At 37.0% G+C, this 13,347-nt stretch overlaps 7 protein-coding genes across 7 annotated transcripts; all 7 read right to left on the bottom strand.

Annotated features, from left to right (window-relative positions):
* Positions 1-42: 42 nt before the first annotated feature.
* On the bottom strand, positions 43-783 carry TM35_000341830 (uncharacterized protein; the record flags this gene model as incomplete). Its single annotated transcript, XM_029029081.1, has 1 exon — positions 43-783. The coding sequence occupies one exon, from the start codon at positions 781-783 to the stop codon at positions 43-45; it is 741 nt and encodes a 246-aa protein (XP_028879637.1).
* A 589-nt stretch (positions 784-1,372) lies between these two features.
* Positions 1,373-1,759, bottom strand: TM35_000341820 (uncharacterized protein; the record flags this gene model as incomplete). The annotated part of the gene is made up of 1 exon (XM_029029080.1): positions 1,373-1,759. The coding sequence occupies one exon, from the start codon at positions 1,757-1,759 to the stop codon at positions 1,373-1,375; it is 387 nt and encodes a 128-aa protein (XP_028879636.1).
* A 635-nt stretch (positions 1,760-2,394) lies between these two features.
* On the bottom strand, positions 2,395-4,032 carry TM35_000341810 (putative CAS1 domain-containing protein 1-like; the record flags this gene model as incomplete). Its single annotated transcript, XM_029029079.1, has 1 exon — positions 2,395-4,032. The coding sequence occupies one exon, from the start codon at positions 4,030-4,032 to the stop codon at positions 2,395-2,397; it is 1,638 nt and encodes a 545-aa protein (XP_028879635.1).
* Positions 4,033-5,566: 1,534 nt separating this feature from the next.
* On the bottom strand, positions 5,567-6,496 carry TM35_000341800 (methylenetetrahydrofolate reductase (NADPH); the record flags this gene model as incomplete). The annotated part of the gene is made up of 1 exon (XM_029029078.1): positions 5,567-6,496. One exon carries the CDS (start codon positions 6,494-6,496, stop codon positions 5,567-5,569), a length of 930 nt encoding a protein of 309 aa, XP_028879634.1.
* A 378-nt stretch (positions 6,497-6,874) lies between these two features.
* Positions 6,875-8,521, bottom strand: TM35_000341790 (putative GTPase activating protein; the record flags this gene model as incomplete). The annotated part of the gene is made up of 1 exon (XM_029029077.1): positions 6,875-8,521. One exon carries the CDS (start codon positions 8,519-8,521, stop codon positions 6,875-6,877), a length of 1,647 nt encoding a protein of 548 aa, XP_028879633.1.
* A 373-nt stretch (positions 8,522-8,894) lies between these two features.
* Positions 8,895-9,932, bottom strand: TM35_000341780 (putative GTPase activating protein; the record flags this gene model as incomplete). The annotated part of the gene is made up of 1 exon (XM_029029076.1): positions 8,895-9,932. The coding sequence occupies one exon, from the start codon at positions 9,930-9,932 to the stop codon at positions 8,895-8,897; it is 1,038 nt and encodes a 345-aa protein (XP_028879632.1).
* A 517-nt stretch (positions 9,933-10,449) lies between these two features.
* TM35_000341770 (rib72 protein-like protein) lies at positions 10,450-12,642 on the bottom strand (the record flags this gene model as incomplete). Its single annotated transcript, XM_029029075.1, has 1 exon — positions 10,450-12,642. The coding sequence occupies one exon, from the start codon at positions 12,640-12,642 to the stop codon at positions 10,450-10,452; it is 2,193 nt and encodes a 730-aa protein (XP_028879631.1).
* Between the last annotated feature and the right edge of the window lie 705 nt (positions 12,643-13,347).

The following is a 13,347-nucleotide window of genomic DNA, read 5'->3' as shown; positions in this document are numbered from 1 at the left end:
AAAAAAAAAAAAAAAAAAAAAAAAAAAAAAAAAAACACCACTTTAATCGGCTCGTTTTGAATTTACTACAGCCTTTCGGGCTTCTTTTAAACGTTTCTGCTGTCCTGCAGCGGCTCGCGTCTTGGAACGTAATGCCACTTCTTCAAATTTGTCAATTTTCTTTACTGATTGTGTACGTTTCTGTTTTAGGAACTTCAACATCTTCTTTGGTGCAACTGATGTGGCCTCCTCTCGAACTTGATCTATAGGTTTTAGTTTTTCTTTTAAATCTTCCAATATGGCTGTTACTTTTGTAGAAAAAGATGAATTAAATGACAAAGAGCAACGTGGTACGACAGTAACGGTATCTGCACGTCCGTCCCATATCTCTGTAAGTATTTCAACATTATCCTCATCCGCAATATTAGGAATGACAATCCCTTTGGAAGAATGAAATGCGTCAAACTCACTCGTTTTTAAAGCTTCTATCGTTTTGATGCGACCGAGAGGAGGATTGCGTAGAGACTTTAGGGACGCAATTTCCTCATCATTTCTACTCAAATAAAGTGTCGTCAGTGCCTGAGATTCCTCAGGGGTAAAGGCGGAACGAAGACGTCCCAGGGTCAAACATTGTTCCCTGAACCAGAAAAAACGCATAGCTTCAAGAAGTTCCTGAGAGTGTAATTTTTTTTCTTGTTTATTTATTCTTTCACCCCGACGCGTTTGGCGCTGAATTTGCTTTACCTTTCGCGAGTTGGGGTGCGCAAAAACGTTTGCTGCTTGTCCACCTTTTTTTCCCGCCATCTCTTTTTTATTTTTCTTTACGTTTTTTTTTTTTTTTTTTTTTTTTTTTTTTTTTTTTTTTTTTTTTTTTTTTTTGTCACATCATCATCATCAAATTATTTTGAGATGATCAGGAAAAAAATAAAGAAATAAAGAAAGAATAATAACAAAAAAGAATCAAAAATGAGAACAAAACATAAAACAAATGTGTTTTTGAATGAAAAAATAAAAATAAAAAAGAAAAGAAAGTAAAGGAAAAAAAAAAGACCGAAGAAAGACTTGTTTTGTGGAGTTTAGAAAGGAAACGCCCAACAAAACAAGTACAAACAACAACAACAACAACAACAACAAAAAAAAAAAAAAAAAAACACACCTACAATCCACTTTTCGATAAAAAAAAAACCAGAGTATTTCAACAAGAGCGGCGCAAGCAGAAAAAAAAAAAGTCAAGCGATAGCGTTAGTTAATAAAAATTCATTTTGGCATCATAAAATTTATCAGTTTGGAATGAGAAGTGAGAAAGGGTAGAAGACAAGGAAAAAAAAAAAAAGACAACGAGAGCGATCAGACCCATACACGGGATGTAAGGTGAAATCAATTTTTACCGTTCTCATACCTGATTAGACCGCCTTCCAATGTTCCTTGAGGGATCTTTAATGATCCCCCTTACAGGGACCCCAGGTTCATTATGCAGGTGAAGGTTTGAATTCAATGGGCTAAGCATTGAAAATTTAACCGACTTTTTCTTTTCAACATCTACTGGGGATGGTGGTGGGGAGGCCGGGAAATGGGACGAGTCATGGCTTTCTTCGGAAGTGACATCACGGAATTGCGTATCCCACATTAAGGGGTCCTCGCCCAGCTGGAGAAATTGACGCTCCAAGGAAGCACCCTCCTTGACAGACGTCTCCTCACGTTGACGGCAGCAACAGCAGCAGTACAGCAGGAAACACATCACAATAACATGAGGTCCCAATCTAACATCATCATCACACATACCATTACCAAAGAAAAAGAGAAAAAAGAAAGAGAAAGAGAGAGAGAGTGTGTGTGTGTGTGAGAAAAATAAAACCAGTCAAACAAAACGCTTCCTTACATTTTTCTTTTAGATATATTTTTAGCTTCTACTCGAGCAGTCTTTTCACAACTTTTAACCAGGCTTTCCATTACCATTCAGAAACTCAATAGTAGGACAAGACGTCACCACCAAGCATTCTACAATACCAAAAGTAACAGTGACAACTCTACACGTGAAACAGAAGAAAAACATTTCACGATCACTACTACTATTTCGCACCGACATCGATAAAGTAAAAAAAAAAAAAATGTCAACTGTACATCCAGTAAGAATTACAGAAATGCACAGAAGACCGTACCGAAAAAGCAATCAGAAAAAAACAAAGAAATCTTTTCGCGTCATGATCATCATCACTACCTCCCTCCTACTCTTCATATACTATGTTAAGAAAAGAAGCGTTAAATATCAGTTGCATCACAGGCGCTTACGAGTCGGAAAAGCAAAAAAAAAAAAACAAAGAAAGGGGAAAAAAACAATGACAAAAAAAGATGGTTTTCCTCCTCGAAAACCAAGTTCGCACAGTGAAAGAAAAATAATCCTTATATATATTCCTCTTAAGCCTCTCTCGAAGCTATGAGATAAATACAGAAAGAAATCCCATACAAGCAAGATAAAAATAAAGCAGCTGATAACAAATTGGTTCTCAAAATATAGTTAGATGCCTTGTGTGGAATAAGAAAACCTCGTGTCGCATTTGTAGTTGCAAATAGTCTAAATGAGACAATACAAAGAATAATGGATGTCAGAGCAAAATTAATCATAGGGTATCCTTCAGGCACAACTCTTAATAATAGTTTTGGACTCCCATTTAAACCTGTAGTAACCATCCAAATATGAAATTGTGATATATAAGATTCTAGGGTAACCTTCCCTAAGGCAGTAAAAAGTTCGATATGATAAAGACGTGCTCGCATAAAAAGGTTTCGAAGAATAATGTAAATTGTAATGGGAATAAATGAAGTATATGGATGTATACCATTGTATTGAGATTTTGGTAGAAGATATACTTGTACCACATAAAAATAGCCAATAAATAATGAAATCGTAACAATAATAGATTTAATCAACCAGCTAATATATTTAGGCATTTCATCAATACGTTTAAGATAACTATCGTATCTTGGATGACAATAAGCAAATAACATACCATATATCCATACATAATGATCAAGAAATGTACGAAAATACCATTCTGACATAACTTCACGTTGAGGACGGTATGGATCATCATACCGCACAAGCCATTTTAAAGGTGTCCATAGAATACAGAAAAATTGCTCTGACACATCCCAAAGACAAAAACAAAGAACAAAAAGTATAGAAGCCTTTATAATTATTCCCCGATTCGTAGAATTTAATTCTTGATAATACCAAAGACTTCCATATATAATAAGTGTAAAAAGTGTATGAAGGGGACATATGTAATAAAGCATATACTCATTTCCCAACATTAAACATGTAGCTGCAACAAGAAAATTAAGTCTCCATTGCATTTCACAAAAACGACTAAGTGAAAAATCTTTTCGCACATAATAATAGGAAAAATTACCAAAACCTGTCATCCATACGTATGCTGCAATAAAAAGTCTAATACTGTTGTAAATACTTACGTTATGAAAATAATGATACCATAGAAAGAGTACTTGCATCCATCCTTTCCATTCTTCTGTTTGATTCCTTGCTAAAGGAGGAACGTGAAAATTTTCTGGAGTGTGTTGTCCATTCACTACAAGAGATGAAGGAGTTTTGGCTTTAGTAAATGTACAAAAAGAAATGGCAACCAAAGCAATCCATAAAAACCAGAAACTATCAGCGGAATACCACTTCTCCATTCTTGGAAATAATGTCGTGCGATCACAAATAAAGAAGAGCAAAAGATATCCACTGAATTCAGCACCACTTCGAAGTATAGCTCGAGATTCCATATTTGGGCATAAATCTGAGGATCCCAACATCCGCCGAAAGAGAGTATCCAATGCGGACCAAGCAATAACAAATATACAGAGAATAAATACCATGATTTGTCCAGAAGAAAGTGGTCCTGCAGGGAAAGCCATGGATGAACTACTTACAATTCCTGCAAAAACAAGAACTGCAACTATACTTACCAAAAACAATCCCACCAAAAAAGATCTGGCTTTGACACTCATGGAGCGCCAGGATCCTAAAACAGTACCCTGAAATTCATCCATCTCATGTACGTCTTCTTCGTCTCTCTCAACCATTTTCGTTAAATAAATATTCCACTAAGAGTTATCTATAGTTGACCTATTTTTTTATTTTATTTCTTTTCTGTTTCTCTATTCTGGTTAAACGGAAAATAATATATATATATATATATATATATATATATATAACCCAGCGGAAAACACAAAAATAGTCTTTTAAGGAAAATATACTAAAAAAAAAAAAGAAATAAATCTAAAGAAATCAAGAAAGAAAGAAAGAGGAGTAAAGAAAAAAAAAAAGATAAGAGAGAAGAGATTTTTGAGTTCTCCATATCAGATAAAAACTGCACACTTACCCCTTCATCATAAAGGTAAAGATTAAAGAGACTCATCTCTGTTTGTGTCTGTGTACAGAAATTGATAAATGATAAAAGAAGGTTGTCAAGAAAAGTGTATCTCATGGGAAGACAGAATCCTTCCCGCTTTTTTTCTTAAAAACGGAATGGATGACATCAAAACGAGGAAAAAAAAAAAGAAAGGAAGATTTTTTCGATACATAAAATGACTACGCACCTTTAATAGTCTCGACCACACTCTTTTTTTTTTTAACTAAGAAAGAAGAAGAAGATTATATCCAGTGGACCGGATATTTCTTCTATTTACATGATATTTATTATATTTAAAGTCATCAATGAAAGAAACCTAAAAAAAAAAAGAAAAAAACAAATTATGACATCTGAACTCATTGTAAAGATACTAACTAAAAGTCTCTTACGGGGTCCCTACAACTGCCGGACTCCGATATATGTGTAGAGGGAACTGAGATGACAAGAGAGAAAACAACAACAACAACAATAAATACTCGCCAACCCCAACACGGTATCTCTAGAGACAAAAACAAGAGAATCAGAGACGGTGTAGACAATATCTGCACACCAAAGAAAAACCAAACTAGACACACACACACACACAAGAAAAAAAAACTCTCCCATTTATGAAATCTAAATATGATCACACATTAACCACAAATGGTACTAGACACATAGATATTGGGTTACCCCCTAAAATAAAAATAAACTCGGTAATCAGCAGCCACAAGAACAATAAAATAAGAAAAAAAAAAAAAAACACGCACACCATACCCATAGGTATTGTCCACAAAGTAGCATTTCTCCCCCACCCACTCTCCCTCTCTCGTTATGTGAAGAAGATATAGGGACTTGGGAACCACCTTTAAAAAGTATTCTGCAAATATAGTCTTAGACACACATATTAATACTAGAGTCATAATATACTGAACAAGAACATATGGTCCAAATAATAATAATAATAATAATAATAATAATAATAAAACCATGATGGGGATACCCCCATCTTAACAAAGCAAAAAAAAAAAGCATAAAAGTGCACTATTATCATCCCTAACAACAACACACAAACATACAGGAAAAGCAAAAAAAAAAAAAAGAGAGAGAAAGAAGAAACAACCAAAAAATAAATAAATAAATAAATAAATAAGAAAGGGCATTGTTTTTCACATGATACCATGTGAAAACGATTATGGGGTGAAATTCAATGCATCTAAAATGCGCTTAGTTACATCAGGGGCATTGACAACGTAGAAATGGAAGTGTTTAATTCCAATATCAGCCGCTTGAATCGCATGTACCATTTCTTCAGCTTGTGAAACCCCATACGTCCGAAGCGCCTCATCATCTTCACTGAGCTTCACCACTTGCTCCAAAACAGATGGAGGTACATAGGTTTTACAAAGGTTTATCATTCGAGTTAAACTTCGATAAGAGGAAATAGGAAGAATTCCAGGGAGTATGGGGACTGTAATACCATAATTGCGACATTTTTTAACAAATACAATAAATATTTCAGCATCATAGAAAAGTTGAGTAATAATGACATTAGCTCCTGCATCCACTTTTGCCTTGAGATAGTTTAATTCCTTCTCCATTTCCTCATCGGTAATTTTCCCATCTTCGCCATGGATACGACTTGGGTGACCCTCTGGATAACCAGCCACAGTAATACAAAAGTAGTCTCCATAAGTATTTCGAATAAACTTTACAAGATCCAATGCACATGTAAATCCCTCTTCATTTGGTTTCCACTCCTCACCTTCAGGAGGATCACCACGAAGGGCAAGAATATTTCGTATACCATTCTCATAACAAAAGTTAAGAGTTTCCTTTAGTAATCCAGTTGGCATATTTGTACATGTGATATGCATATTAACTGGAATACCATATTTTTCCTGAATTTGCTTGGAGAGTCTCATTGTTTTATCGCTTGTGCGACCACCAGCACCCCAAGTTATATCCACAAAGAGAGGATTCGTTTTCATGAAATGAGGAAGGTGTTCATTCCAGAGTTTTTCTTCCCCCTTTTCAGTCCGTGGAGGCAAAAATTCAAGTGAAGAATAGATATTATCGTCCACCTCATTGGAAAGGAGGTCAGAGAGAGAAGGTACCAACATTGCAACTGCAAGATCCTTTTCCTTTTCCCCTAAAAACAAAAGAAAAACAAAAGAAATAAAAACGTTTTTATAACAAAATGTACAGTATATATCACACACAACACAGAAAAATCAGATTTACATATACGTATACATACCAAAGAAAAAAAAGAAAGAAGAAGAAGGACATAGACACACACAAATATTCACACACACACAGGTAGACTCCCTTTCATATCATTTTCTTCGTCTTTCGTTGGTACTTCTTTATGGCTTCTTTTTTTTTTTTTTTTCTTTCTGTTTTCATCATCTTTCTCCTCTTTTTTTTTCTTTTTTTTTTCTCTGTTTTTTTTTTTTTTTTTTTTCTTTCCTCCCTTCTCTCGAAGATTTCTCACATGTTTAGTAGACCGAATAAGTTAATTCTGGTGCTCCCTCCTTGCACTCATTGCATACCGCACCAAGATCATCATTCCACCACTTTGGTTTACGTTTATTACACACTTCACATGGTTCAAATGCCTCTGTCTTTGGTGCTCTCTGCAGACGTGGGGCCACGTGCGCATCATACACGCGTGAACGCACAATATCAATAGAGTCACCTTCTGCGCCAAGATCAATGAGTGGCGCCCGCTTAAGAATATCTCTTATATCGCTGGTGTCGGCAACCTTTGGGTCAAGACGCATAATTTCGTATACTTCATTAATGTCATTCATGGATTGAACTTTAAGAAGATCACTGCGGAAGTGTTCCACAACCGCGAGAGAGAACTTGATGAGGAATTTCATCCCTCCCTCCATAAAGAGATCAAGAAAATTGAATAATTCCTTAAAATCAAGAACATGTACACAGAGACCAGTAAGAATCTTTTGGAGGTAAGTGTCCGGCCAAATTTTTAATTCCTTAAGGTGCTCTGCCACATCTGGGAATAACTCCTTCATAAAGTGTTCCACAACCCACGCGGTGGAGGCAAATCCAACGGCCTCCGCTGCCCAATGACCGGGAATATAAGTCTTAGAAACATAACGAAGCACCGCCGCTGTTTCTTCCTCATTTAAAACTAACAAACAGAGTCCAGCTAAATAGCTCATAGCCTGTCCATAAGCTTTAAATTCATGAAACATGGCATTAAGAAAAGCTACAAATTTTTTGCGATGATCAGGATGAAAAAAGGTACGATCTGCATCCTTTATAATGACTCGAACGGTTTCTTCATCATCATTATCAATTTCAACATACTGAACAGGTTGCAAAAAGAATTCAGCCTTCTTTAACCAGGGCTCTAACCTCTTGCGCAGAACATCACGATTTGCCTCAAGAAAACCTTTATTAAGATTTAACAAAGGACAACGTTCTTCCACCTCCTCTTTCCAAAAAAGGGGCATTTCAAAGAAAGGACCGGTAAAATGTGAAGGTTCGCAATACTTTACCTCCCTTTCCTGATGTGTTTCCTTTGGTTTTTCAATTACTTCTTCCTTCTTTGCCTGTCCAAAACCCCCAAATGAAAACGGACTGGTGGTGGAAAATCCTGTTGAAGGAGAAGAAGAAGAGGCCGCAGGGGGTGCGGAGCCAAATCCGAAATTAAACGCACTTGACGCTGGCGCAGCGGTATTTGTATTAGCATTAGTATTAGTGTTAGTATTAGTGTTCGTAATACCGAAGGCCGATCCAAAGATCTTTGACTGTGTCTCTACTTTGGTACCAGCAGCATCTGATGATTTCTGTTCCTTTCCAGCTTCTGGTGTGAGTTGGTGATTATAGTATGCGCCCCAGACACCCTTATCCCCTTTTCCAGAATGAGACTTTATATTTCTTGCCCTCTTATAAATAAGTTTTAGTTCTCTGTTAATACTATCAGCGTTCTTTACCGTCTTCTCCTTCTCATCAAAGTATTCATCTGGAAGCGAAGCGTAAGATTGTGCGAATGAAGCCAATGCCGGGGCGTAACCACCAAAGCGATCAAAACACTCCTTTGCGTACGTCTTCTTGAGACCAGTTATGGCGATAAAGTCGTCCAAAGGCCGTGGTTGATCAGCTACAAAGTTCATTTCTTTTTTCTTTTCCCCTCTTTTCTGCTTTCTCTGCACACCACTCTGTCTTCTTAGAAGAAAAAGAAAAAGAAAAATAAAAGCAGCAAAAAAAAAAAAAAAAATGAAGAAAAAAAGAAAAACACAAATGAAGATAAATATACACAGAAGAGAGAATAATAATAAAAGTGGGAAAAAAAAAAACAGCAATAAGAAGAAGAACAAGAATATTCATCTCATTAGCATCTCATTTCCAATTTCACTGGTCCCTACTATCTCAAAACATCAAAGCAAGAAAAATACAAACCACTCCCTACCCTTCCAAGATAGGGAGACGGAACCAGAGAAAAGAAGGAAGGAAGGAAAGAAAAGGGAATATAAAGGGAAACAGAATTTAGTGTACCTTTTGATTTTCGATTTTTGAAAAGCCCTGAATTTCCTTCATTAACAACTCAAAGAAACCAAACATCTCTTTTGCGTTTACTGTTTCAACGCAAAATACTTTTAGAATGGATTTCAAAATACTGTACATGGAGGTATTTTCATCTTTATCATCTGATATACATAATGAAGATGGTGTTTGAATTAAATTTTGCACAACCAAGGCAGCAGTTGTATAACCAACAACTTCCATAGACCAAAGGGGAGGAAGAGAAATACTTGAAACATAACGAAGCACCGCCGCTGTTTCTTCCTCATTTAAAACTAACAAACAGAGTCCAGCTAAATAGCTCATAGGCTGATCATACGATTTAAATTCATGAAACATGGCATTAAGAAAAGCTACAAATTTTTTGCGATGATCAGGATGAAAAAAGGTACGCTCTGCATCCTTTATGATACCACGAACAGTTTCATCACCATAATCAATTTCAACATATTGAACAGATTTACGATGCGAGGCTGCCGCAATTACCCAAGGCAGTAATTTCTTGCGCAGAGCACATCCTCTGTGTTCAAGTGTTTCCTTATTGAGGTTTATCAAGGAACAATTTCCTTCCATTTCCTCTTTCCAAAAAAGAGGCATTGAAAGAAGTGGTCCAGTGAAATGTGAAGGTTTGCAATACTTTACTGCCTTTTTACTTCGTTCAACTGTAGGATTGGACTGTGTTGCAATAGCCAATGGGGTTGGGGTGGTATAATAGGATGCCCAGACTTCTTCCACAGTCTTATCTTTTAACTGAGCCTGAAGCTTCCTTGCCCTCTTATAAATAAGTTTTAGTTCCTCGTTAATTATCCGCTTATTTGATTTCGCAACATCTAGACGATCAAAGTACGTCTTGGGCAGCAAAGCGTAAGATTGTGCGAATGAAGCCAATGCCGGGGCGTAACCACCAAAGCGATCAAAACACTCCTTTGCGTACGTCTTCTTGAGACCTGTTATGGCGATAAAGTCGTCCAAAGGCCGTGGTTGATCAGCTACAAAGTTCATTTCTTTTTTCTTTTCCCCCTTCTCTTCTCTCCCCTTTTCTGCTTTCTCTGCAGACCACTCTGTCTTCTTAGAAGAAAAAGAAAAATAAAAGCAGCAAAAAAAAAACAAACAAACACACATATGAAGATAAATATACACAGACGTACATATATATATATATATATATATATATATATATACGTATGTATAATTGGTTAGACCATATACACACAGATATATAAAAAAAAAAAAGAAAAAAAAACTTACTACATCCAACATGGAGAAGCTGTCTCGCACTCTTTTTCTTTTTTCTTTAGATAGCTTGAATTGCTCTCCCATTAAATCTTTCCATCCGACAAATCAGTTTTACATGTGACATTTATAAAAGGAAAAAAAAAAGAAAGAGTTGCCTCTCACACTACCATACATACTGGGGAAAAACCACAGACACAGACACAGATACACACACATGCGAAAAAAAAAAGATTAGAAATGGAGTGAATCTTTTTCTTTTATCTTTTTTAAAAGCAAAAGAACCCTATAGCATGACAAGTCGCTGAATTTCTTTTACTGGTAACCGCCTCGCTCTCCAATCAGGGACTCCTTGAGAGTAATAAAATTTATAGACGAGGGCATCCATTTCCTTATCCGAAAAGGAAAGATTCAATCGATCCTTAATCGTGTTTGCAAAATCTATAATACTGAGTTGACCATCGTACGTAGTGTTTGCTACAATTTTACAGGCCCTAATAAGAAGTACCCGACGAGCTTCACTTTGTGAGATCAATTTTCGCAGTGCCTCCTCTCCTTCTTTTGCCATTGTCTTATTTGAATCTAAATCTCGATTTGTAAGAAGTGATCCTTTACCAATATCGATACTTTTTTCATTCTTTGGAACAAAATCAGAGACGAACTGTTGTCCTAATAGATTTTCACAGAATTCTGATAATGAGACAATTTGATCCTTGTCTTGGTCAAGGTTTTCCATAACGTTCTTAAGTTCCGTGGCATCTAATCGTATACCACATTCCACGAAAAGACGTCTTACATCATCACATGTTAATCCATCTTCTTTTGATTTAAAGTGACGAAAAGCGTCAGTTAACCTCGAAAAACGCTGAAGAACAACTTGACGTGCTCGATTGACCAAATCTCGTGTATGAAAGAAACTTTCATCCATAAGAGGCATTCCCATTGCAATATACCGTCTAGTACGTTCATCCATTTCTGTAAGTTCATACTCCACTCCTGCAAGTTTTATTTTAGCACCCACATACAGTTTACCGGGTTCACTGATATCAGGGACGGTAGTGCGGGCAAAACATTTTCCACCAACGTGACCACTGTTAGCTACCACAAGTTCATACACAGACACTGTATCATCTGCGAGGTAATAACAGAATACAAATTGTCTGCCTTCATCTTCTGGTTTAGGATTTGCATAACGAGCAGAAAAACGAAATACATCATTAGTGTAACGAGTTAATTTAAGACGATCTTTCTGCGCGACGGTATCTTCAAAAACCATAGTTGAGGCCCCACGTGGTGCTTCTTTTGTCGAGGATGAGTTTACCACTTGTGGTCGCTTAATAGTTGACGCAAGAATTTCTGCTTCTGTTGTAGGTTTTGGAAAACTTGGTTGACGGATTCCTTTTCCCTCATAATGAGCCTTTGTATAAGAATCACAGTCAAAAATATAAAAATCTCTGGTAAATAAATTTACGGTATGACCCGTTCGTAAGTCATCTTCAGATATATACACCACTGGGGAACCAGCAGGTACATTTAAAGTTTCTGTATCTCTTAATATCGCTCTGGCTTCTTTAGGAATTCGTGTACGTCTGATAAAGACGGAATAGGGATCACGTCCATCATTTCGGGCATGTACGAGCATAACTGAAAGTGTTTGGTCTGCAATGTAGTATTGAATTCTAAAGAGTCGCTGTTCCCATACGGCTGAGAAGGATAAAACTTCACGATCATGCTCAAAAAAATCTCGAGCCTTGTGACGTTCTTCTGGTGTAAGAAGACTTGCGTGAGTTCCTGCTGCAGTGGCTGCCATAATCTCCATGGTGCGTCGCATCGCAATGTGTTGTTCATCCATTGGGGATTTCTTAACTGTAACAGTTGCCTCAAATGCATCATCTGGATAACTGATAGGCTCCGGCTGCGGCATTTCCATCGTTGCACAAAATTCTCGTGTGGCGGCATCACAGTCAACAATTGTATATTCCAAACCTCTTATTTGAATAGTAGAACCAATATATAGAGAGAAGAAATCCACTCCATCCACTTTGCAACGTGAGACCGTGGTACCCCGACGGAGACCGCTATTCACCACAGCAGGTGTCTCCGTCACGGCAATACTTCCATCGGCAAGATACAAATAAATTACTACTTTACGAACACGAATCTTTTCTACAGGACTTTCATCTACACGTTCCATGTAGTAGGCAAAGTAGCGAAGGACCTTATCGTCTAATGACTTCCACTCTGGAAACCTTGCGAGAATATCGTTTCGCTCGAGACCGCCGCATTCCCCTTTCTGTGTCTGTTTCTTGTTGCTACTGCTGCCCGCGCCGGTGCCGGTGGTGTTCGGGTTGAGGACACTTCGAGTGCCGTCCTGCACGACACAGTAGTGCTGCCGCCTGTAGGATGTAGGGGCGTGCAGCTCCGGGAAGTTAAACCCGGGAAGCTTCGGGAGGGCATTGTATACAGTTTTCTCCGTCATGGTTACGCCCTATATAGACTTTATCTTAATGCCTATTTCTTCGTTTCTTTTTTTTTTTTCCTTTTCTCTTTCTTTCTTTCTATGGTATGTTTCTTCTATTTTGTTAAATGTGTATGATGGTGAAAACATACGGAGAAAAGGAAAATAGAATGAAACAATCATGGAATAATCAGAGAGATCGAGAAAAAAAATGTTTCGAGCGACAAGTGACACTATTCTCCCCTCAATAATAATAATAATAATAATTACGCATAGAGAGAGAGTGAACTGCGGTAATTTTGGATAGTGAAACGCTTCACCAATAACAACACATCGCACCCAAAACAAAAAAAAAAAAAACAACAATAAATAAAAAAAAAAAAAAAATGGGGTATAAAAGAACAACATTCTTGATTTTGTTTGTGTATGTGGGTGTGAGTGAGTGAATGAGTGAATGGCGTGATGGGTAGAGGAATTTCTACCATCCCAACTGTTTTATTTTCATCTTCATTACACCGGAAAAAATAAAAACCAAGAAAATACAAGAAAACTACAAAATAAAAATACCATTTAATAAATTACAAGAGAATTGTATAAAGGAGAACTATTCACATATATTACCACAAATACACGGCTTCGGTGGTAATGATCCCATAGAATTGCCCCTCTTTTTTATTTCAGGGATAGGGACGGGAACCAACCACTTTTCATCGCCTTTAAGACACA

The sequence above is a fragment of the Trypanosoma theileri genome (assembly GCF_002087225.1).
Source record: "Trypanosoma theileri isolate Edinburgh chromosome Unknown TM35_Tth_34_V1, whole genome shotgun sequence".
Classification (NCBI taxonomy): domain Eukaryota; phylum Euglenozoa; class Kinetoplastea; order Trypanosomatida; family Trypanosomatidae; genus Trypanosoma; species Trypanosoma theileri.
Note: the sequence above shows the minus strand (reverse complement) of the source record. Positions and strands in the feature narration are given on the sequence as shown.